General features: G+C 35.6%; 1 protein-coding gene across 1 annotated transcript in view; it reads left to right on the forward strand.

Annotated features, from left to right (window-relative positions):
- Positions 1-354: 354 nt before the first annotated feature.
- Positions 355-24,113, forward strand: part of EPHA6 (EPH receptor A6) — an 883,820-nt gene continuing 860,061 nt past the window's right edge. Inside the window, exon 1 of the mRNA XM_066348030.1 lies at positions 355-922. Coding sequence (XP_066204127.1) covers positions 541-922 — 382 coding nt within the window. The 5' untranslated portion in view covers positions 355-540. The remainder of the gene's footprint in view (positions 923-24,113) is intronic.

Below are 24,113 nucleotides of genomic sequence, written 5' to 3' on the forward strand. Positions count from 1 at the left end.
CGGGGGCGAGGGTGGCGGTGTCCGGCCGGAGCTGGCGAGCCTGAAATGCCCGGCGCTGCCGCGGCGGAATGGGGAGCAAAGTGCTTGGGGGACTAAGTGCGGCCTCAGAAACGCCGGGAGAGCGGCTGCCGGGGCCGAGGCGCAGCGCAGACGCGACGGAGTTGGAAGTGTTCGCGGGGCGAGCCACAGCCGTCGCCACACCAGCGAGGGGCTGAGGGCGCAGTTCCGTAGCTTGCTCGGACCACGGGCGGCTCCACGGCCCTCGCTCGGCTCTCCGCGCCCAGGCCGGACGAAAGTTCTCGCGGCCCCCTCGAGTCTCATAGCTGCTACGCCTCCGCTGCTTTTGGCTCCGCGGTCGCCCGCTTCAGTCCGGAGAGGCGCTCGGGTCGCCGCACCTGCTCCGTCCTCCCGCCTCCCCGCCGTGCGGCGCCCTCCCCCGCCCCTCGCTTCCCTCCCCCAAACCACGGCCCGAGCTCGCTCCTGCGCGCGCGCTCTCAGGCCCAAGTGACTAGTCCTCGCGCGAGCGGGACGCGGTGGTGGATGCAATTCCGCTCGCCTACAGCCGCCAGGAGCTCCCTGGCGCCGCAGGCAGCGTCCTCCTCCGAAGCAGTTGCGCCTGCACCTGGGCAGCCTGGCCCTTCGTGCCCTGCCCTCGGGGCCTCGCGCGGGGGGCGCCCCGGGACACCCCCTGCGGGCCGGGTGGAGGAGGAAGAGGAGGAGGAAGAAGACGTGGACGAGCTTCCCTGCCCTACGCGGAACACCTGCCTGCGCTGCGGCCACTTCTCTTTAAGGGGAAGGAAAGGAGAGCCAGGAAGAGCCATGGGGGGCTGCGACGTCGGGGAATGTCTTTTGCAATTAGGTTTCTTCTTGCCTCTGCTGACAGTTTGGCCAGGAGACTGCAGTCACGTCTCCAACAACCAAGGTAAGGGACGGGGCGGAGGGCCGAGGGGCGGGAGGGGGCGGGTGCTCTGAGGGCCGGTGCCTTAGTCGCCTCCTGCAGGTAACTTCGTCCCGGGATGGGCTTCTCCGGGCTCGCCCCAAGAGGGGTCCAGCATGGCCCCTCATCAGAGCACTCTGTCCACAGTGCCCGGGACCGACGGCCTCACCAACTGCGGTCCCTACCGCTTCCAAATGTCTTTAAAGAGAAGCGTGAGCCTCAGCAGCAGTTGAGTGCCACCACTGGCGGCCGCGGGACCGCTGTACGCTGCGCTGTCTTCACGGGAGGCCAGTCTTCCTGGCGCAGCTGAAGAGAGACCTCGGGCTCTCGGCGGCTCATACTAGCTGGGTAACTTGTAGGGTCTCTCCCACGCCTTCAGGAAAGCAGATCGCTTCCACTCTACCCTGTGCCCAGATACTAGCCTTTATCTCCAGTAACTGCCGACCCCCCCGAGCTGCAGCCAGCTCCCTTGCCCCAGCCAGACTGAGTGTAGACGTATTTGGAGTCATTCCTAGACCAGATGCCCACAAATCTGTTTGTGGTTTCTCTTCTTGCGAGCACAAGGGGGTGGAGGGAGATAAGCATTAAGTGTGAATATCCAATTCCTAAAGAACAATCTATGGCAGATTTTTTTAATTTTTATTTATTTATTTATTATTATTATTATTTTTGAGGAAGACTGTTTCAGTAGGTAAAGTGATAAAATTAAGGTGAATAGTGTGTGAAAAGTGAAAGTCAGGGTTATGAATGGAAAACACTTAGAATTTTTTATCATGTTCTTCAAACAGTCTTTAGGAGACATCCCTCATTGACTTTCTGGTGTGATTATTTAAAGATCTATAGAAAATATCACCTGTATAATCAATCCTCTTAGAATAAGCAGCGAACAACAATAAAAGTTTTCCAGCGTGTACCTGACTAGATGCTCTCATTGGCAATCTGATGACCACCAATAATGTCACGCTTTTCTAAAGACTTCCATTATAGAACTGTAGTTATAGTTACTATTTAACATATAAGGCCTCGGAATAATTTGCAGATATAAAAATGGAGGTCAGATGACATAAGAGTGTGCACTGTTTTTTTTTTGTGAGGGTGAGAAGGGTAAGAGAGAAGGCAGATAAAACAGCTCTCTTTTTGTCATAAACACGAATGACCATTTAATTTTATTTAGAAATATGCAGAATCAGTTCTCATCTGCACAATTTATCTTTTTAGCATGTTTTCCTAAATATTTGTTTTTGTTTTGTTTTGTTTTTACCTGCTTGATTGCCATCGTAAATGTATATGTGAGTTTGGAAATCACATGCAACTGTCATGCCTTTGAAGATGTATCTCATACTGGGTTCCCCCTATAGTGCCAGCCTCTCCTTGTGGCCTATGGAGGCGTACATACTCACCTCTCACTTGTTTTTAAGGGCTGTTGGCATTAACTATTGAAGGGGAGTTACCAATCTACCTGTGTGGAATAGATTGTTTAAAAAATATATAGTTATTTACTTGGTCTTATTATATTTTAAGGAGAGAAAAATAATTGTTAACAATTGGAAAGTCAGTTATATTGTACACTGTGTTAGTATCTAGGGCTACTAAAAGTGCTCTATACTTTGAGAATCAAGTTTATTAGAAGTATTTAAAAGTTATTTCCATGAAGTAGTTTCCCTCTATCAACTTAATTGTTCATTAAGTGTTTATCAGACACCAGTAACCACTCTAGGCCTTGAAGATACTACCATAAATAAAACACAGATCTGAATCTGTAGATGACTAGAGTGCCATTCTACCAAAATTTGTCAAGTGTTAAAGTATGACCTTTCAGATATTCATGTTAAATTAAGGGCATAGAAGAGTTACTTGTTAACTTATGGTAATTTTTATTTGTTAATCTATTTTGAAGACTTTCCCATACTTTTAAAAGACATTTTCTCTAAAATGTTTACCAAATGTATATAACTTAATGTTTTTGTCAATTAGTTTAACATAATATTAGTGAATGGTTATTACTCAGTTTACCCATCAGTTAATAGGATTATTAAAGATACCCTGCTGGAACTCTAAACTTGAACTTCTATTAATATACTGAAAACACAGGCTATCTATAAAATTACACTTTGACAAAATAGTATCTAAAGACGAAGTTGGGTAAAATTTAGAACAGTTCTTCAAAAGATTAAAGAGAGTATGCACAGATGTTTTTCATCAGACATAAATGGTTGATTATAAAATGCTTTTTACAACCTAAGTCACAGTGATTAGAAATTATGCCTTATAAATACTTTGGAATAACTTTCAAATACTGAAGTGATCACACTAATGGTAATAAAATTTCAAACTTTAGAATGTTATTCATATGAACATTTTTGGCATATTTTCTTAATTGTTCATATCATAGATAACATGAATAAAAGTATAACTTATCAGTTTGAAAACATGGGACATTACAGAATTGTAGCATGTATGTAATATAGAAAGATTAATGTAAAATATGGATTTTAATATACATTATAAATATCAGTAATATGATTAATATTTAATTTCAAAGAAATGGTGTTCATTTTCCGAGTAACTTTTCATCTTAAAAACTAATGGAATTCATGTTTTATTTTTAAAATTTGTAATTTTATCAAGGATACAATTTTATTTTTATATTATAGTGCTCACAAAAATTAGGGGATATTTCAAAATGAATATGAAGCAATAAAAAAAGCATTTGACATTTTTTTATTAATCAAGAACATCAGAAAAGCAAACGAGTCAAAGAAAGTTGTTTGATTATGCAAATGAGATACAAAACCAAGTTTTATTTCATTGGTGAAAATCCACTATACCAAAGGCTGAAAGTACTGGAGTATCTGAACGTTCCTGATCCCCAAATATTTGTGAGCAGTGCATTTCCTTTCTGATTAAGAATATTAACAAAGAAAAAAATTAATATTATTTACCTATTTTTACCAAATTATATAGAATTATTCCAGGTTAAAATGAATGGATTCAACTTCTTCCCCCCTCCTAATTTCTCATACTTAAACTGGGTAAAATAATGATAATGACAGTAAAGTGAACTACCTCATTTTTAACATGATGCCTAACATGGTGCTAAGAGTAACTTGACACCAGGAAGCAATCTTTTCTCTTGGCTTTTAACTGGCTGTGAGACTGAGCACTATAAAGACAAAATACGTCATTTTTGACGACTCTTATTACCCAACTTCCTTGAATTGATCAGAAAGGAGAGTCGCTTCCTACATTGCTCATGTGTTTAGGAAGTGAAAATGGGATTCGTGTTCATATTTCTTTTATTCTAATATTTTTTTCTGTATTTAAGACCACAGTTTTATTAGGTGTTGGTAATTTTTATTTTAAAATAACAAATTTTGTCTTCTCAATATATATAAAATTTTATCTCTGTATTGATACTTAGGTGACTATAAATCACAATCTTGTTTTATATGTAAGTAATAATGATATATATAAATTATAATAGTAGCCACCATGGTCCATTTATTCAGCGATTACTCTACTTTAGCAAATAGTACTGTATAGCCTGAAAGAGTTGGTGGGTCTCTCAGGGTGTGGCTCATTTTCCAAAAATCATCAATCAGATACTCAATTTATTAAATCAAAATATGATTTGATATAGGAATCTACTGAGCTCATTTTAATACCAAGATACTGTGATCTCCCCCCTCTTTTCTTTCCCCAGGGAATTCAGTGATAAATGAAATAAGCAAAACAGTAGTTCACCTTGTTAGTTTCATTGAATTTATTACTTTGGATGAATTGAGTGTAAATTCTTTAAATTATATGTAAATACAGGTGAACATACTTGCTTAATAAAATTCATACCCTAAAATTATTGTTCACAAATGATAAAACTGACTATTGTTCTCATGTTAATAGAAAGATAGGAACTGAAATATTTTTTAAAAGTTCAAGAGTGACCTTTACTAAAAATACTAAAACTTTTGTCAAATTAAAAAAAAACTGGATGATTACATAAAAAAGAATTCTAAAAGAATTTCACTTAGATAAAATTAATTTGCAGGGATAAACTATTCGCAGTTGCATAGGTACAGGAGATTATAATCACATGCCTTCTTATTAACTGTAATAAAAACCTGGAATATAATTTTATTACACATTTACAAAATGAAATGGCATTGTTTAATTATGTTATGATTAGTATTTGGAGTAGAAAGATAAAATGTCTTTTATATGCATTTATCATCTAAGTGTTGTTTGCTGAGTTTGGGATATAAGTATATCTAAAAACGTTTTCTTGCAGAAAAATTATACAGTGTTCTTTAAGGATCTTTCCTTTAAACTAGAAATAACTTAAGTGTTTATGTTTGGATTTTCCAAAGAGAAAAAAATATATATCTAATGATACAAGACAAAACTAACAGTTAAACTACAGCTTTTTACTGCTTGTAGATTTTCAGACTTTTCTATAAAGAATTTGTTACTTTTACATTAAAAAGTTAAATATGGAGAAAAATATTATAGTAGAAATTTTTGTTTCCTCACTAATCAATGCCAAGTATAAACTGTTTAATTACAAAAGGCATCATACATTTCTTATATTTCCTTCAATCAGTCTTCTTTCTCCATCACAAGTATCATATATTAGTCATGTTTTTTCTCATTCTCTCTTGATACACACAAGTACTTCTGACTATATACTTCACTTGCTCCAAAGGGTGAAAGAATAGCTCCTGTTTCACACTGTACATCAAGACCAAACCCTTACAGTAATAGAACCTTTTTAATTGTATTCTTGACTCAACATTTCTTGAGAGTATAAATATGATGGAGATCAATACATATAGTTAGGTAATTAAAAATAGGTTGAGTTTATCTAGTGTACATTGTATCATGTAATCAAACTAAATTTACACAGATGTTTATACATCTATAATATTCTTTTAAGTAAATATTGTGTTATGCACTGTATCAACATTCTGATAACTTGGAATTTCATTAAACTGCCTTTATTTCTTTAAAAAATGGGAATTATATTACTTCTGTTTTTGTCTTTTTTTTATTAAGTATTGTTTTCTAGAATTTAATATTTGGATGATGGAAAAAAAAGGGATCAGTAAGGCAAACATTGTTTATGCCCCCGTGGTATTTATTTCTAGTTAAGGAGACAGACAAAAAAAAAAAGTAAAATAAAATGGTAAGAGTTCTTAGTTAAGGGAGGAAACAATAAAGGTATTGACATAGAAAATAACAGGAGGGACCTGCTATTTAAAATGTGAGAGTTGGAAAGACCTATCTGGGGAGGTGACATGTGAGCCACATTCTCAGGGAAGAGAAAGAGCTAATTGTACAGAGTGGGAAGAAGTGCTTTCCTGGTGGAGGAAACTGCCTGGGCAGTGACCTTGAAGGGAAATGAGCTTGTTACATTTGGAGGACTAAGTCCAGTGTGACTGGAGCTTACTGAGCAAGGCAGAGAGGAGCATGTCAGTTGTGAAAAACAGTCTGGAAGCAGAACCCACAGAGAAGAAAAGAAGCCATTGTTTTGAGTTGTGCTTTAATACGATTCTAGGTGAAATGGGAAGCTACTGAGGTATTTTAACAATTCTTTAAAGAGTATTGTAGCTAGTGAACAAAGAGATGGGAAGGTAGCATAACTAGAATTAAGAATCTGTTGCGATTGTCCAGGAGAGAAGTTATGGAAGATTGGCCTAGAGTAGTAGAGATGTAGACAAGATAGATGTGAGATATATTTTGGAGATATAACTTATGAGTTTGTGTTATCCTTACAGAGAAATAAATGTAGATATTCAACATTTAAATCATTTTTTCCCAAGAGAACCAAATAAATTTTCCATTACTCCCCATAAAAATGACCTTGCTATGTAATTATTGGCAATAAGCCATAGGCAGGGTGGGGTGAGGTGTCCATTTTCCTCTTTATTCAGCCCAGACTATGATTTAAAATATCTTCATAGCACAGTTTTTCTGTTTCAAACAGTTGTACATACTGTGCATTCCTTGGATCAAAATGCAGTTTTTTAATGCATTTCTGACTTGATATCTTTCCATATGTTAGATTTTTTTCAGAGTGGATAATGGTACAAGCTGGTGGGGACCTCTTCACAAATAATGTAGTAATCCAACAGAATCTAGTTTTAGCTAACAAAGAGCAATATTTGGAAGTTTGGCTCATGCACCAGTTCTGTTTGTCTTTGTTACAGTGAGATTACTGTTATTGAAAACAAAATACCTAGGTATTACTCGATATAAAGTAGGTGTGTTTTCAGATATTTTCCATTAGTCTTCTTTCCTATCTGTATTTGTTTAAATGATAAAGTTTCAGAAAGCATGTAGGAAACCCAGAAAATGAGATTTTGGGGATATGTAATATTTTTGGTAGCAAGGACAAGGGAAGAAACCATTAGCTTTTTGACTAAATAATAGTAAATTGTATGTAGTTTAAAAAATTTCCCTGACCAGTTAATTATCCATTACTTTGAGTCACCTTTAAAGTACTACATAGTATGTAATCATTAACTATATGGAAGTATAAAGTCCTAACTTTAACAATTGTATATACTCAGTGTGTGTTTAGAAATTTCATATTCTAGAGCTGCTTCATTTAAACATTGCCAAATATTTTAAAATATATATTCAAACATAGCAAATCTTACAGTAAATTGTAAATTGATTAGAATGTCTTGAAAAGTACTATTTTGATAGTTATTCTCTTATGGAATATACAATTTTAGTTTTCAATAATAAATATTCTAAGACCGAATGAATGAAGCAATTCACTCTTTTTTTTAAGATTTTATTTATTCATTATAGAGAGGGGGGAGAGAAAGAGAGAGAGAGAGAGAGAGAGAGAGAGAGAAGGAGAAGAGGGAGGAGCAAGAAGTATCAACTCCCATATATGCCTTGACCAGGCAAGCCCAGGGTTTTGAACCGGCAACCTCAGCATTTCCAGATTGACACTTTATCCACTGCACCACCACAGGTCAGGCCCAATTCACTCTTTTAACATATTTATGGAAGGCCTAGTGTTTGATAGTATAGGAAGTATACTGACCATATATGTAAGGGTTCAAGAAGAACTTTCCCATCCAGAATCTGTGATCCAGTGAAGAGTTTCCAGTCTCTTTCCAGAGCCAATAGGAAAACTTTTTTTTTCAGAATTAGATCCAAAGTCAATGAGAAAAACTTTTTTTTTTTGTATTTTTTTTTTTTTCTGAAGCTGGAAACGGGGAGAGACAGTCAGACAGACTCCCGCATGCGCCCGACCGGGATCCACCCGCACGCCCACCAGGGGCGACGCTCTGCCCACCAGGGGGCGATGCTCTGCCCCTCCAGGGCGCGATGCTCTGCCCCTCCAGGGCGTCGCTCTGCCACGACCAGAGCCACTCTAGCGCCTGGGGTAGAGGCCAAGGAGCCATCCCCAGCGCCTGGGCCATCTTTGCTCCAATGGAGCCTTGGCTGCGGGAGGGGAAGAGAGAGACAGAGAGGAAGGAGGGGGTGGGGGTGGAGAAGGAAATGGGCGCTTCTCCTATGTGCCCTGGCCGGGAATCGAACCCGGGTCCCCCGCACGCCAGGCCGATGCTCTACCGCTGAGCCAACCGGTCAGGGCCAATGAGAAAAACTTTAAAAACAGATTTGCTAAATATAATATGTAACAATACTGGTGCTTAACCCTCATAATATAAAATATTTGTACACCATTATTTGAAAGTAATATATATCATTTCATTACATCTTATCTCAGAGTTAAAATAAGTTCCTTATTAATCATACGTTAAGAATCTTCCTTGTGTTTGCTAGGTTCTTAGGCTGCAAAGATGATTCTGTTTATTAGAAATTCAGCCTGCTCTGTTGATGTTATATATCTTTGAAAGATTGATGTTTACTCTTAAATTATGTGATTTTTATAAGATGAAAAAATTTTTAGTAAATTAGATTATGTGAGAGAGAAGGAATAAAGAAACACTATCAACCATTTTATGTATTATAATTGTAAAATTGAATTTTCTAATGTTAGTTTTATTACAGGAAACATGCATTTTAAAAATGTTCATGTGTAGAAAATAAGTATTTCACATTTTTAATAGCATTCCTTTGATTGATATGTGGAGTGAGCTTTTGTTTAAAGAATATTAGATTTGCTTATTCTGGTTTCTTTGTATTAGGTGGGTGAATTATTAAAAACAGTAATTTATGTTGGAGGTGCAAATGTCAGTTTTATGTACTAGCAAACATAACTTTTAATTGAGCTTTGGAGTAAGAATAGTGATGAAAGTGTCTATGTTCAGTACATGTCCCGAAAAATATATTCAGTTGCTTTCCTAGGATACTGTTGAATTCTCTGGCCATTGGCCTATTTGATGACCCATACTTGGTCGATATGATTGAAAACTCATCGCTTTTCCTCGTATTTCATTTCCAAAGTTCAGTTGTAAAAGTACTGCTTACTTTTTTTATTGTTATTTTTCGCCTTTTTAATAAATTTCTTGGAGTGACATTGATTAATAAGATAGGTTTTGACTGCATTTCTGTGATACGTGATCTGTATGTTGCATTGTGTGACCACTACCCAAAGTCAAATCAATTCCATCACTATATACATTCCCTCTGATAAACGATCTGCTGTTGTCTGTGTCTGTTTCTGTTTGTTTTTCTTGGTTTTGCATCTCACATATAAATGAAATAATGATTTTTCTGTCCCTTATTTTGCTTCGCACAATATTCTTAAGGTCCATCCATGTTGTCGCAGTGGCAGTATTTCATCTTTTGTTATGGTAGAATAGCATTCCATTGCATATATGTACCACATCTTTTTTAACCAGTTATCTGTCGAAGGACACTTTGTTTCCATGTCTTGGCCACCTGCAGTGGGCATAGAGGTGCACATGTCTCTACAAATGTTTTCAAAATTTTGGGTAGACTTCAGAAAAAGGGTTACTGATTATATGGTTAAGTGTATTCTTAATTTTTTGAGGAATCTTCATATTTTTTTTTCCATAGTGCTATAGCAGTTTACATTCCCTCCAACAATGAATGAGGGTTCCTTTTTCTCCACAGCCTCGGCAACAGTTGTTACTACTTGTCTGTCATGTTGATGATAGCCATTCTAACAGGTTTGAGGTAGTATTTTATTGTAGTTTTAATTTGCATTTCCCTAATAGCTAGTGACATTGAGCATTTTTTCATGTATCTGTTGGCTATTTGTATCTCTTCTTGGGAGAAGTGTTTGTTTAGGTCCTCTGACCCTTTTTTAAATTGGATTGTTTGTTTGATGTTGAGTTGCATGAGTTCTTTATATAACCTGTATATTAATTCCCTGTCAATGGTGTTGTTTGAAAATATCTTCTCCTATTTAGTTAGTTGCCTTTCCATTTTGTTGGCAGTTTCTTTTGCTGTGCAGAAGCATTTTAGTTTGATAGAGTCCCATTCATTTATTTTTACCTTGCTTCCCTTATATTTGGGGTCAAATTCATAAAATCTCTTAGACCAGAATCCATAAGTTTAGTAGCTATGCTTTCTTCTATATAATTTATTGTATCAGGCCTTATACATATTTAAGTCTTTGATCTATTTTGAGTTAATTTTTGTGCATGGGGACAAACAGACTAGTTTCATTCTTTTGCATATGGCTTTCCAATTTTCTCAGCACCATTTACTGAATAGGCTTTCTTTCCTCAACTGTTTGTTTTTAGCTCCTTTGTCAAAAATTATTTGCCCTTATATTATGGTTTTATTTCTGAGCTCTCAATTCTGTTCCATTGATCTGTGTGTCTGTTTTTATGCTTTTTGATCTCAGGAGATAGAACATAACATCTCCTTAGAAACTCGATGTTTAGGAGGTGGAAATAGATAATTATTTTGCTCTTGTAATGCTAAGTATCTTTGTAGATATTTGGAAGTGATAAAATTAAGCACTAAATGTAAATATTTATATGCATAATTTATTCCTTTAATTACTAATGACAGTATAATTCTTTAAAATTGTACTGTATTATGATATTTATACTCTGTGTTACATGAGCATTACTAACAAAAACACATTGTTAGTACATAGAGTGCATATAGAATAAGGAAAAGCACTTACCCTCTATTTTAAAAAAAATGTACGGAACTTGGCCTAGATATGATGATTGTAATAGGTATATTTAAGCCAGTTAATAAAGAGGAATATTTTGTATACTAAGAAATTAAAATACATTTAATTAGTATGTACTCCAAGTAAGAATTACCTAAAACTTATTGAAATAATTGCCTACAAATTTGAGTTGAATTATATCTTAATATCACCTTAAGTTTTATTTTTAAAGGCATAATTTTTATGTTGCTATAAAATGATATTTTAATATTGTTAAAGATAATAGTAAGTGTATAATTGTTGAATTAAACTTTGTAGAGGCAATAAATAAGTTATTCTAAAACTTATCTCAGACAACTGGAGTTTATTTATTTTTGTATTTACTGAGTTTAGAGAAACAGAGAAAGGATGGGGTAGGAGCAGTATTCATTTGTCGTTCCACTTGGTTGTGCATTCCTTGGTCGCTTCCTGTATGTGCCCTGACCAGGGATTGAACCCACAGTCTTGGTGTTTCAGGCTGATGTTCTAACCCACTGAGTTAACTGGCCAGGGCAGTTTATTTTAAAATACAGTGTTGTAGCTATAAATATGCCAAAATGAAAGAAAACTAGAGATAACAAAAAGTGATGAATTATGGTACTATTTTTAAAATGAATCTATTTGGTTTAAGAGGCTTTCTTTTTATATATCTCTAACAATACTCTTGATTAGATCCCTTCATCTCTGTAGATGTTGAAGAGTCCATTGATGGCAAAGAAACTTAGCTCAAAGTTTAAAAAAAAAACACTGAAAGTTAACTTCTACTCTCCTTCTAGATTTGGAGTATACTCAGGTAATATATATCTTGTGAATTTAAGTGAAAATAATTAGTAGTTACTATTGAGTGTGACAGGAAATAGCTGAGTAAAGTATAGAACATTGAATGAAATCATAAGAGTTTGTCAGTCTTTTAAAAATAATTAAAATCTCTACTCTGGTCCACTTGCTGAAGACTAGTATAATGCCTGAATGAAAAAACAAAATGTGTAATAACCAGAAATTTTTTAGAATACTAGAACATTTAATGAGGAAAGTTCACTGTTACTTTGGCTACTTTATATGCTCAATTTAATAAAAGAGCAATTAGATCTCAATTTTTAATCAGCAAAAGAAATACAACATTTGAAAAGCATGTATCATTGGTATAGCATATTGCTTAGCATGGTGTAAACTAAAAAGTAAGATGTTACAATTTTATTTTTATTTTTGTGACAGTATATTAGAGCAAAAACGTACCTGTAACATAATAACTGGCTATCATAGAGGGTTATAGCTTAGTTTTGTAGATTATAAAACTATAGATCATCCATAGTATTAAAATAACATTCTGGAAGTTTGCTTAATAAAAATTATATATAAATATATATATATTTCACTATTTTATGGCCAGAAATCTATATAGATATATATTTATGCATTGGCTTTAGATCCCTTGAATAAGGCAGAATTAAAATTTAAGAATTTATTTTAAAGGTTAGTATTCTAAAGGTTTACATATGCTTGTTAAAGCAGAGTGACATTTTTTTTCCCTAAAAATGTTACTGAACATTGAAATCAGATAAAAAATGTTAGCCTTCTTCTATTATAAAGTTCTCATACTTTTTTATTGCAGTGTAGCTATTGTTACCTTTTAGGGTTTTTCATTTTTATTTTTATCATTTACATATAAACCCTTTGATTCTTAATTTATAGGGTTTATTTATATATAATTTTCTAGAATTCTTAAGCTGCTTAAATAGTAAATGTATATTTACCCAATTTTTAAATGAAATATATTAATACTATGTTTTTAAACTGTGCTGGGCACAGGAAATAAAAAGACAGGACACTGCTGGAAATTTCTGAGAGCTTTAGATTTAGCTAATGAGGCTATTTATATGTCAGTGAATAATTGAACATTAATTTATATATCAAAGAAATATGGATTTAGCTGTTCTATAGATAAGTTCATACTTATAAACTATTGTTTACAGAGATGAAAAGATAAAAGTACTATTCTCAAGGATGTATGAGTTGATATATGGAGATACTGAGAATAATATTTATTCAATATATTGACCATGACTTTGTGTGACAGCTAGAAATGAAATAAGATCTGCCCACCCACCCTTCCCCACTCCCAACCTTAGGACATTGTTATGAAACAGAAGAGATATACCTGACAGTTAAATAATACCAATGTAGAAACATAAAATTAAGGGAAATAATGTAAAATTTCACAAACAAATAAACATGAGTTACACAGGGGAAATGAAAATGAGTCTTATATTTATCAGAATACATCATAAATATATGAAAATAGGATAATTAAAATGAATGACTTGCAGAGACCTCAATTGTTGTTACTTTTAATTAGTTAGTTTCTAGTTAAAGATTCAAACCTAGTCTGCACATATAATAATACAAAATCTAAATTTTAATGGGTTATATGTTTTGTTCAGTGATTTTTACCTTTATAGATAGAGGTAAAAATGGCAGCACCTGCATTGTTTTCGTTGTATGTTAAAGATTAAAAATGTTTCTATAGTTCTTTGTTATCTTCAAACATATTCTTGTTTATTGTTATTCTCTTTCTAAAGTTATTAAATATTTGTCTTTAGCTGTGTTTCATAACTTTGGGATTGCTGATACTCGTTAATGTTTATCTTGGGAAATTAGGTAAAATACTATATGATTGATCTTATATACATATTTTATATTTGAATTAGGGATTGCTGCCAAAACTTGGTATTTTCAAACAGAGAAAAGTCAATAAGAGATTATTGATGATTAGCTATTGATATTTAAATATGTATGTTTAGAATGTCAAAAAGCACTGAAAACTATTAATTTAGTTTGTGAATTAAAACAATATTTTTTTCAAATCCTTCCTCCAATATAAATATAATTTTTTTTTATTTTTTTTATTTTTTACAGAGACAGAGAGTGAGTCAGAGAGAGGGATAGACAGGGACAGACAGACAGGAACAGAAAGAGATGAGAAGCATCAATCATTAGTTTTTCATTACGCGTTATAACACCTTAGTTGTTCATTGATTGCTTTCTCATATGTGCCTTGACTGTGGGCCTTCAGCAGACCGAGTAACCCCTTGCTGGAGCCAGCGACCTTGGGTTCAAGCTGGTGGGCTTTTTTTGCTCAAACCAGATGAACCCACGCTCAAGCTGGCGACCTCGGGGTCTTGAACCTGGGTCCTCTGCATCCCAGTCCGACACTCTATCCACTGCGCCACCATCTGGTCAGATAAATATAAATTTTTAAAAAATTGAAATAATTACAGATCTTTTGATAAACTGGACTTGAAACAATTGATTAATTGAAAAAATTACAGATATGTCATGAACCTAATAGATTGCTCCTCTCTTCACCATCATCTAGGTTTGTTGTGTTAATTATTATCATAATTATAACATCCCAGTGAAGGCATTATTTCTAATTTATGAAAATATTTTTATAAGATATATCATGAATGTATTAATATATTATTTAATCATTAAATAATACATAGAATTTGGTTGTTTATTTCTGTCATAAAAATTATTTAAATTTTATACCAGGCTATAGATAATAAGTCTTTAAAGTATTTTCTTCCTCGGCAGAAGGATCTGACTAGTTGTCACACCTTACTAGATTGATGATATTTTCTGAGCTTTGATCATTTTAACTGTATTATATGATATATATCCCACCACAGACACTCAGCACTTATTATATCATATGGATCTTGTTCTCCAAATGTACCACTAGCTTGGTTCTGCTTCTGATGTGGAACCAGATCTAGGAAGCTTACATGGTTACCTACAGAGCTAAAGGAAAAAACACGAATTTTTCTCTCTAACATATTTGTCCCTGACATACTATTTATTTTCAAAGTCCAAAATTACATGTTTAGTGTAGTTGCTTTCAACTTACGATTTTAAAAGTTTGCCCTTGCCTGACCAGGTGGTGGCACAGTGGACAGAGCATCGGACTGGGATGCGGAGGAACCAGGTTGGAAACCCCGAGGTCCCTGGCTTGAGTGTGGGCTCATCTGGATTGAGCACGGGCTCACAAGCTTGAGCATGGGGTATTAAACATGACCGCATAATTGCCGGCTTGAGCCCAAAGGTCACTTGCTTGAGCCCAAGGTCACTGGCTTGAGCAAGGGGTCACTGGCTCAGCTGGAGGCCCCTGGCCAAGGCGCTAATGAGAAAGCAATCAGTGAACAACTAAGGTGCCACAACAAAGAATTGATTCTTCTCTCTCCTTTCCTGTCTGCCCCTATTTGTCCCTCTCTCTGACACTCTCTCTGTCTCTGTGGGAAAAAAAAAAAAATGCCCTTAATTCCGTTCTAGTGCAAAAGTAGGAAATACCTCATGTTAATTGAATATTTTTAATTTATATCCTTTAGGCTTTCTTAAACTGGAAAAATTATGATTTTTGCTTTTCTTATAACTAGGTTCTCTATTTACTGATTATATATGTCATGTTAATCTCAAGTATTTTCCCCAAAATGTCTTTTAATATGCTTTTTTTATTTGTATATCACAATTGACTTCAACCTCCAGATTTTCTCACTCATTATTTTTTTTCCTCTTGAGATTTGTTTTGAAAGACTTATATGCTCATGCACTGATCAATAGACAGTTGGGAAATAAAATTTCCCAATCTAATTCTACTATAAATTCCCTGCCTTTAAAAGGTCAGGAATGGAACTACAATGAATAGAACTCATTCTGAAATGGATTTTCTCATCTTTCAATTTAAATATATACCATTCCAATCATTTACCTAATATTTATATGAACAAAAATGGCTGGTACATATCTAGCAATAGGTGGAAGAGAGAGGGAGAGAATGGTAGGCTCAAGCCTAGGGATGTTTACTATTTGGAAAGGAGCCCACACAAAAGCAAGTGCATGTAGCTCTACTGCAGGTGGGACTTTACTTTGAATTCTTGCACACATACACAATCGTATAATACAGCGGTTCTCAACCTGTGGGTCGCGACCCCGGGGTCGCGACCCACAGGTTGAGAACCGCTGGTATATTACCTAGCTCTGGAAACTTCTTGGGTGGGAAAAGCTGGAAGGCAGTTGAAAGAGGGTTAAGAATTTCAATAAGAAGTAAGGGTGAATCTCTAGCCAAGAATAAGAAATATTCCTTCTCCAACTGTCATTTCTCAACACAGTATTTTTGGAGGGGTTTACAGTTTTATGGAGTGATGTCTATTGATCTTTCCTCAGCTTATTTTCTTAGTTATTTTTTATGTGTAGTGAATCTTTGCATATCCTACTTAAGTGTTTTCTAAATATGTTATGGCTTCAAATTAATATATTATGCCTCAGAGGATGCTATGACAACAAATATTTCTTTTGAAGATGTAAAATATTCTAGAAAGCAATGAAAGAGAATGTTGAAAAATACTCATATATTTGAATCCATTAATTCCACTTTCATAAATTTGAATTCTAGGGAAATAGATAAAGGCAAGCCAAGATATATATATATAGAAATTTTCATTTCAGCCTTATATTTAAAACTGAAGATTTGGAATCAAAGTAAATGCTCCTTAGAAAATATTCTTAGAAATAAAACTGCTTTTCTGTAGAAAAATTTCTTGAATGAGTGCTTGTATTTGGCATCAACAGGAATCCCAAATTCCTCTGTTAGCAGAGAGTGGAAAAGTGTGTGTTGCTACTGGGAAAGAACTTGAGAGAGATGATAGGACAACAGGGAAAGAAGGTTTGCAAGAGGAGAAATCTGATGGAGATTCTGGGATTATTTTAGAGTAGCCAAGAGGACGGTTTAGAAATGATGGTGACTGTTCTATGTTGAGTTGTTTGTAAGACTGAAGATGTTAACCTCCACCCCACTCACCATCGTCACATCCAAAATTTATCAAAGTCTGTTAGACTCCAGAGAAGAACATAGAAAACAGGAGTAAACATTCTCTGAAGGAAGAAAAACAGTTAAACAAATCCCCTTGCCCCCCCAAATATTCCTGAAACTATCAGTTTAGCTGTTTGTTAAGTGGTATTCTACATAGACTTCACTTTTAGTGTCATCAACCATTCAGAACACAGCTGGGTCAGGAATTCTGTTATCATCTAGTTCTAAAATGAATTCTTAATTTTCAGAGGAGGTAACGTGGATCTACGTAACATAACAAAATTTCCACACAAAATTTCCAGATGTCAAAGAATTAAAAAGAAAAAAAAGGAAAAAGAAACAGTAACATATGTGTGCTCTTTCTCTGATCAGGAACCAAAGGTCACATGTACAAGTAGAGTTTAGAGATGCAACAGGGAAAGTAGCAACTTTAACACCATGGAATCCTGTTACGTATACTTTATATATATTTTTTAATTTTAATAAATAATGACTCATACAGACTGGTTGGAGTTACCAGGATCATGAAATAGATCCCTATGTCATGTCCTAAACAAAGCTTCAGACTTAGGTTGTCCCTATGGCTGTGCTTTGGAGGTTGGAAGCAATACCAGCCCAACTCTGTAATGGCTGTGAAAGAAAGCACGCTGTGACAGGCAGACCACTTTATCTTAGCCTAATGTGAGGAATCAGTTTATCAAAACTACTTTGCTTAAAAGTTTTAGAAGTTCCCTTCTTAAAATTTTTTTTTTGTTGTTGTTGTTGTTGTTTTTTTTTCTTTTTTCTGAAGCTGGAAACAGGGCGAGACAGTCAGACAGACTCCCGCATGCGCCCGACTGGGATCTACCCGGCACGCCCACCAGGGGCTGTGCTCTGCTCCCCAGGGGGCGATGCTCTGCCCATCCTGGGCGTCACCATGTTGCGACCAGAGCCACTCTAGCGCCTGAGGCAGAGGCCACAGAGCCATGCCCAGCGCCCGGGCCATCTTTGCTCCAATGGAGCCTTGGCTGCGGGAGGGGAAGAGAGAGACAGAGAGGAAAGCGCGGCGGAGGGGTGGAGAAGCAAATGGGCGCTTCTCCTATGTGCCCTGGCCGGGAATCGAACCCGGGTCCTCCGCACGCTAGGCCGCTTCTTAAAATTTGATAGGACCATTACTATCACTTTGGGCAAACTTGTAAGGGGAATAATAAGCCCACATAATACAGGGAGGAAGGAACACAGTTAAATGCAATCATCTCCTTTTAGTCGGGGCAGTTTAATTCCTGGCAGTAATCTGCTTTTGAGTACTGTATGAGGCTCCCTACCTGATAACACTGTACAAGAAATAGCTGAATTAGGATTCTTTGTTTTCTAGGTGTACTCAGAGGAAGACAGGTCTTGTCATTTGCTTGTTCTCTTGTTCTTGGAAACTACTGACAATTTTAAACATTTTGGTGTTCAACAATTAATGTACATTTCTTCTTAAAACTGAGTTTATGGCAGTACTTGGTAGTATAAGTGCTATATTCCAGTCTCATGGGGAAATAGAGGTAGTGTCTGCTTCTTGTTCCCTTTGTCTTTCAAAATTCTGATTTAATGATTGACATTCAGTATTAAATATTTATGACTGTAATACATAGGATATGGAATATATTTGAAATAAAATTTGTAAAGTTTGCATTATGGAATTTTGTCAAAAATTTTAAAAATAGCTTACTTAGTCATTATTATTGCTCTTAATATCTTTTAACAGTTAGTTATTTACCCTCTGACCTAATATATATTCCATGTCTACACCCACACAAACACACACATACACTGAGATTCTGATATATTATGCTTTTTTGCACTATAAACTCAAAAGTATCTTTTTACTACTGTGTAGTGGTTCACATAATTCCAGATATCTCATTTCAGTGCTATAATTAAAAGAACCATAAATTTCAAGTGTATATACATTTTTATGTTTTCTACTGTATTTCAGGTCATACTGTATTCAGTATTCCATATATAATTGTGTGCGCCTTTAGTTATTAGGATAAACAGTATAATTTAAGTTCAAAATAAGTGGATAGCATCTTTGTGCTTAAAAAGGAAAGGCTTGGGCATTTTTACGCTCAGTCTTCTCTCCCATTCATTCCCATATAGAAATGTATCTCCAGTTGATGGAGGGTTGACATACTAGGAAAAAAATTTTTTAAAAAAGCAAATGCTTTTCAACTGTGTTTATTAATTTAATTCTACTAGTTTATATTTTTATGCCACTTCTTTAAGGTAAGGGAGAAGCATAAATGACTACCCTTATTTTACTAATGGAAAATATAAAGTGGTTAAGTATTTGGCAAATCTGATAGGACAAATTGGTAACCACAAAGGAAAAAGAAAGCAGATCTTAACTGTCATATCAGTGTATTTCCTAAATGGGAAAGAGAAATTCAAGCATCTCCTACATTATTAAAAATGCAAAAATATTAAATTTAACGTCTTAAAACTTTTCAAAACAACACGTTCTCTTATAAGTAGTGATAATCTGTTTTAAAAGCATGGAAAAATTATTTGAAAAAATATTTATAAAGAATAATTTGTATATTCTATACAGCTGTACTTTATTGGAAGTTAATACTTATAACTTTAAGTGATATTGTTAATTTTGCTCTCACATTTCTATAAACAATTTTTGAAGCTATAAGACTCTCTTATGTGATTTTGCTTCTCTATCATGTTTGTTGACTAATTTATCCTGATATGATTAAACTGTGTTAGCCACTGTACAAGCAGTCTTGTTTAATAAGCATTAATGACAACTGAAATATTGAGAAGTTGTCTAGTTTGAACTTCAGCCCCTGACCCTTCTCCATGTGGCCTAGGTTTTATTTTTCCTCGATTTCAATCTAGCATAGCAACTATATATTAAGTTGTAGTGTTTTTAAGAATTTTTTATGTCCTCTTTGGAGAAGTGTTTATTCAGGTGCAAAATGTGGTGTGTAGAAGTCAAGAGTTTGAAACCTGTATGGTTTGGAAAATCATGTCATCACAATAAAAAAATAAATGTAAAATAAAGAAAAAAAATTCTGTAGATCTTGTTTCAACAGTTTGCTTAGTCCTACTACCAAGGAGTCAAGTAAAGTGTGTTTGTGATATTGTTTAAAACTGTTCACTTTACATGCCCTGGCCAGCTGGCCCAGTGGTAGAGCGTTGGCCCAGCATGTGGAAGTCCCAGGTGCAATTCCTGGCCACAACACACAGGAGAAGCGCCCATCTGCTTCTCTACCTTTCCTCCTCACCTTTCTCTCTTTCTCTCTCTCTCCTCTTCTGGCAGCCAAGGCTCCATTGGAGCAAAGTTGGCCCAGGTGCTGAGGATGGCTCCATGGCCTCTGCCTCAGGCATGGAATGGCTCCCGTTGCAATGGAGCAACACTCCAGATGGGCAGAGCATCACCCCTAGTGTGCATGCCAGGTGGATCACAGTCAGGTGCATGTGGTAGTCTGTTTCTCTACCTCCCTGCTTCTCACTTCAGAAAAATACAAAACAACAAAAAAACAAAACAAAACAACTTCACTTTATTTTGTGTGTGTGTCCATGAGTTTATTTATTTTTTGCTTAATACCTTCACCTTTTTCACCCAATCCCCTAAACCCCCCTCCCTTCTGACATCTGTCAGCTTTCTGTAACTATGAGTCCACATATAAGTGAAATCATATGGTATTTGTTTTTCTCTGACTGGCTTATTTCACTTAGCATAATACTCTTCAGGTCAATCCATGCTTTTGCAAAGGGTAAGATTTTTTTTGTTCTCTATAGCTGAGTAGTTTTAAATTATGTAAATGGATCACAGTTTTTTTATTTACTTGTCTACTGATGGGCACTTGGTCTGCTTCCAAATCTTGGCTATTGTAAATAATGCTGCAATGAACATGGGGATGCATATATTCTTCTGAATTAGTGTTGCAGTCGTCTTTGGATATATTTCTTAGAACTGTTCACTTTAAGGAAGCACTTTAACCTAATTTAGATGCAGATGGTTTGAAAAGCCCTGACTTAAGAGATTCCCATCTCTATCCATTTTTATTTCTTTCTTTATAAGCAGTAGTAAATAAAATAAGCAGAAAATAAATTTCTATGGGATGGAAATCTGGGCAGCACTTGAGATCTAGGCATTGGGGATTAATCATCAGTCTCGTTGGGCTGAATTTATTTCAACTCTTTTATTTCTATAATTGTATTACTCATATAAAAATCGCATTCACGCAAGAATGAATCTGATTAGCTTAGATTGGGTCATGAACCCTGGCATCATAGAAAGAGTAGGGCTCCTTTATTGATAACCTTACTATATCTTGTCACTATGTTGAGCAAGTAATTCCTTAAAAATGTTGTCACTAAAGCAGTGTTGTAATGGGTGGCCCAAAGCCAACATGTCTAATTGCTGATCATGTAATGTAGCCATCTAAATAACTTATTAATTTTAGCTTTTAGCCTAAAAAATCAATTACTAAGTGAATGTGACTTTGTCTAATTAGAATTTATATTGTTTCCCAGTTCAGCCCAGAGGACTTAGGCATCATTTCACTACCACCCTAAATAGTGTTAGCAATCTAGGGACATTTTATAATAGTATCATGAAACTAATCTCCCCAAAGGATAGCATTTATTTGCTTTTACCCAACTACAGATTGAAACATTTCTTACTATGATAAAACTCTTATCTTGCAGTGTAGATGACAAGGAAAGATATGTAGCCTGAACTTCTAATCTTTTCTTTATAAGAAATTTGACTTTTAGAAAATAGCTCATTCTATGTTCAAAATTTTAGTACATTCGAAACTTTGTACAATATTCTGGTCACTCCCATTTGCCTGGTTAACAGGAGAAAATTTGTAACCCAAAATATTGTACCCAGTATTAATCTAACTTCCATAACATAATTATTATGCTTTTTTTATTCTTGTTATTAAGTGAGAGGAGGGGGAGATAGTGAAAAAGACTCCTGCATGTGCTATTTGGGATCTACCTTCAACCCCCATCTGGGGCTGATGCTTGAATCAACTGAGCTATCCTCAGCACCTGGGGCTGACGCTGGAACCAATTGAGCCACTGCCTGCAAGGGTGGAAGAGAGACAGAAGGGGGAGAGGAAGAGGAAAAGAGAGAGAAGGGAGAAAAGGTGGGGAAGGAAAGTAGATGGTCACTTCTTATGTATGCCCTGACTGGGAATCAAACCAGGAACATCCACACACCAGGCCACCATTCTATCCACTGAGTCAACTGGCTAGGGCCAATTATTTATATTATGCTTTTACAAATTGATTTCTAAACTGTAGAACACAATTGATAGGCTTCTAAGCCTTTATATATATTTTTAAAATATTTGTTAACTAACATTTTAAGGACTTGGAATTTAAGATTGCCAATGTTCCACCTTAAAATAATTACTTTTTTATGCTTTGTTTCCCAGAAATAGGTGCCCAGATGCAGTGGCATAAACTCTTGAATTTTTGAGTGCTTACTTTGTTCTGGGCACCATCCTAAGTACTTCAGTGTTGTATTGAATTATGTAATCCACCCAACAACTTTTACAGAAAACATTACCTTTACTATCTTCACTTTATAGGTGAGAAAATCAGGACACAAAATAGGTTAAGTAACTTAACCACACTAATACCCTGGTACAGTGTTAAAGAGTATTAGTTACAGAGCATTATGGGTTCAGTTGTGTCCCTCCAAAATTCATGTTTTGAGTCTTGATACTCAGTATCTCAGTATATGACCTATTTTGGAAATAAAGTTATTGCAAACATAATTAGTTAAGATAAGGTCACAGTGCAGTGGGCTGGGCTAGTAATCCAATATGACTGGTGTCCTGATAAAAAGGGGAATGTGGACATACACACCAGACAGGGTGAATGCCAAGTGAAGATGAAGACAGATATTCGAGTTATACATCTACAAGCCAAGGAGCACCATAGACTTCCAACAAACCACCAGATGCTAGGAAAGAGACATGAAACAGATTTTCACTCTCAGAAGGAACCAACTCTGCTGATATCTAGATCTCAGACATCCAGCTGTCAGAACTGTAAGACAATAAACAACCTGTTCTAAGCCACCCATTTGTGGTACCTTGTTATGGTAGTCCTAGGAAACTGAAACATAGGGTAGAATTGGGATCTAGACTTTATGGCCGTAAAGCACTCTCATGACACTATGTTGTCTCCCTAAAGGTAAGAATTTTGAATTAATACATCATCCCTAGGGAAGTGAAAGAGATTTAGGCTAAAAAGCTACTCCAGACTGAGAGCTAATATTTTTCTGAAGCTTGAAGTGCTTCTTTGTAAGGATATTGTATGAAAAAGGAGCCTAAAGTATTACTTTACTTCAAAACTAGCAACAAAAAATAAACAGAATAGCTATGACTATGGCTGGATAAAAACATGATCTGAGAAATCAACCATAAATTATAAATTTGTATAAATTAAGTTTACTTAAATATTAAAGAGTGTGCCTTTCTTAATCTCTAGAGAAATAAAATAAATTATGGAAGATCTCTTCTGCTCCTACCTGATAGTAAAAATATCTCAGTTTTCATAGAACATAGCTTTTTTATGAACTCAGGCATGGAATACTAGTGAATTAAATGGGAAATATGTAGAAGAAAAATAGGATATTTATTATACAAAGACCATAATGGAGAAATTTGGCATGGCCTTCTGCCCATAGCTTTTTCTAATATGGACAACTGTGGAATAAAGGAAGAGTCACATATAACTTAGGTATTTTTTTCACAAACAAGTGCAAAAATGATAAAATGAGAGAGAAGTAGGTAGAAAGTCCTTAGAAGGTATATTGATATATCAGTTTTGAGATAGTAGAAGCAATAATTAAAAGCTCAAAATGTCAGAGTTGTTCTGAATTTCTAAGAATAGAGAGGTAAAAGCCTAACTGTGCTGAATTACTTTTTTCTTTTGACTCTAACAAGTGATTAAAGCCTAAGGGGAGTTTATGCTTGGATTCAATAGAGGACATGGTAGTTTATAAGGCAGAGATAGCATACTACAAAAGTTTTTCCAGTAAAGGGCTTATGTCTATCTACTTATATGTCTTATAAGTAGATTTTTACCTGTTTAGAGCTGCATAATCAAATAAGCCAAAGACTGAATCCCAGTTATATGCTTTATTAAGAATGAGTTTTTGAGAAAATAACTTAATATATTGGTCT

Source organism: Saccopteryx leptura, chromosome 8 (assembly GCF_036850995.1).
Source record: "Saccopteryx leptura isolate mSacLep1 chromosome 8, mSacLep1_pri_phased_curated, whole genome shotgun sequence".
NCBI classification, from domain to species: domain Eukaryota; kingdom Metazoa; phylum Chordata; class Mammalia; order Chiroptera; family Emballonuridae; genus Saccopteryx; species Saccopteryx leptura.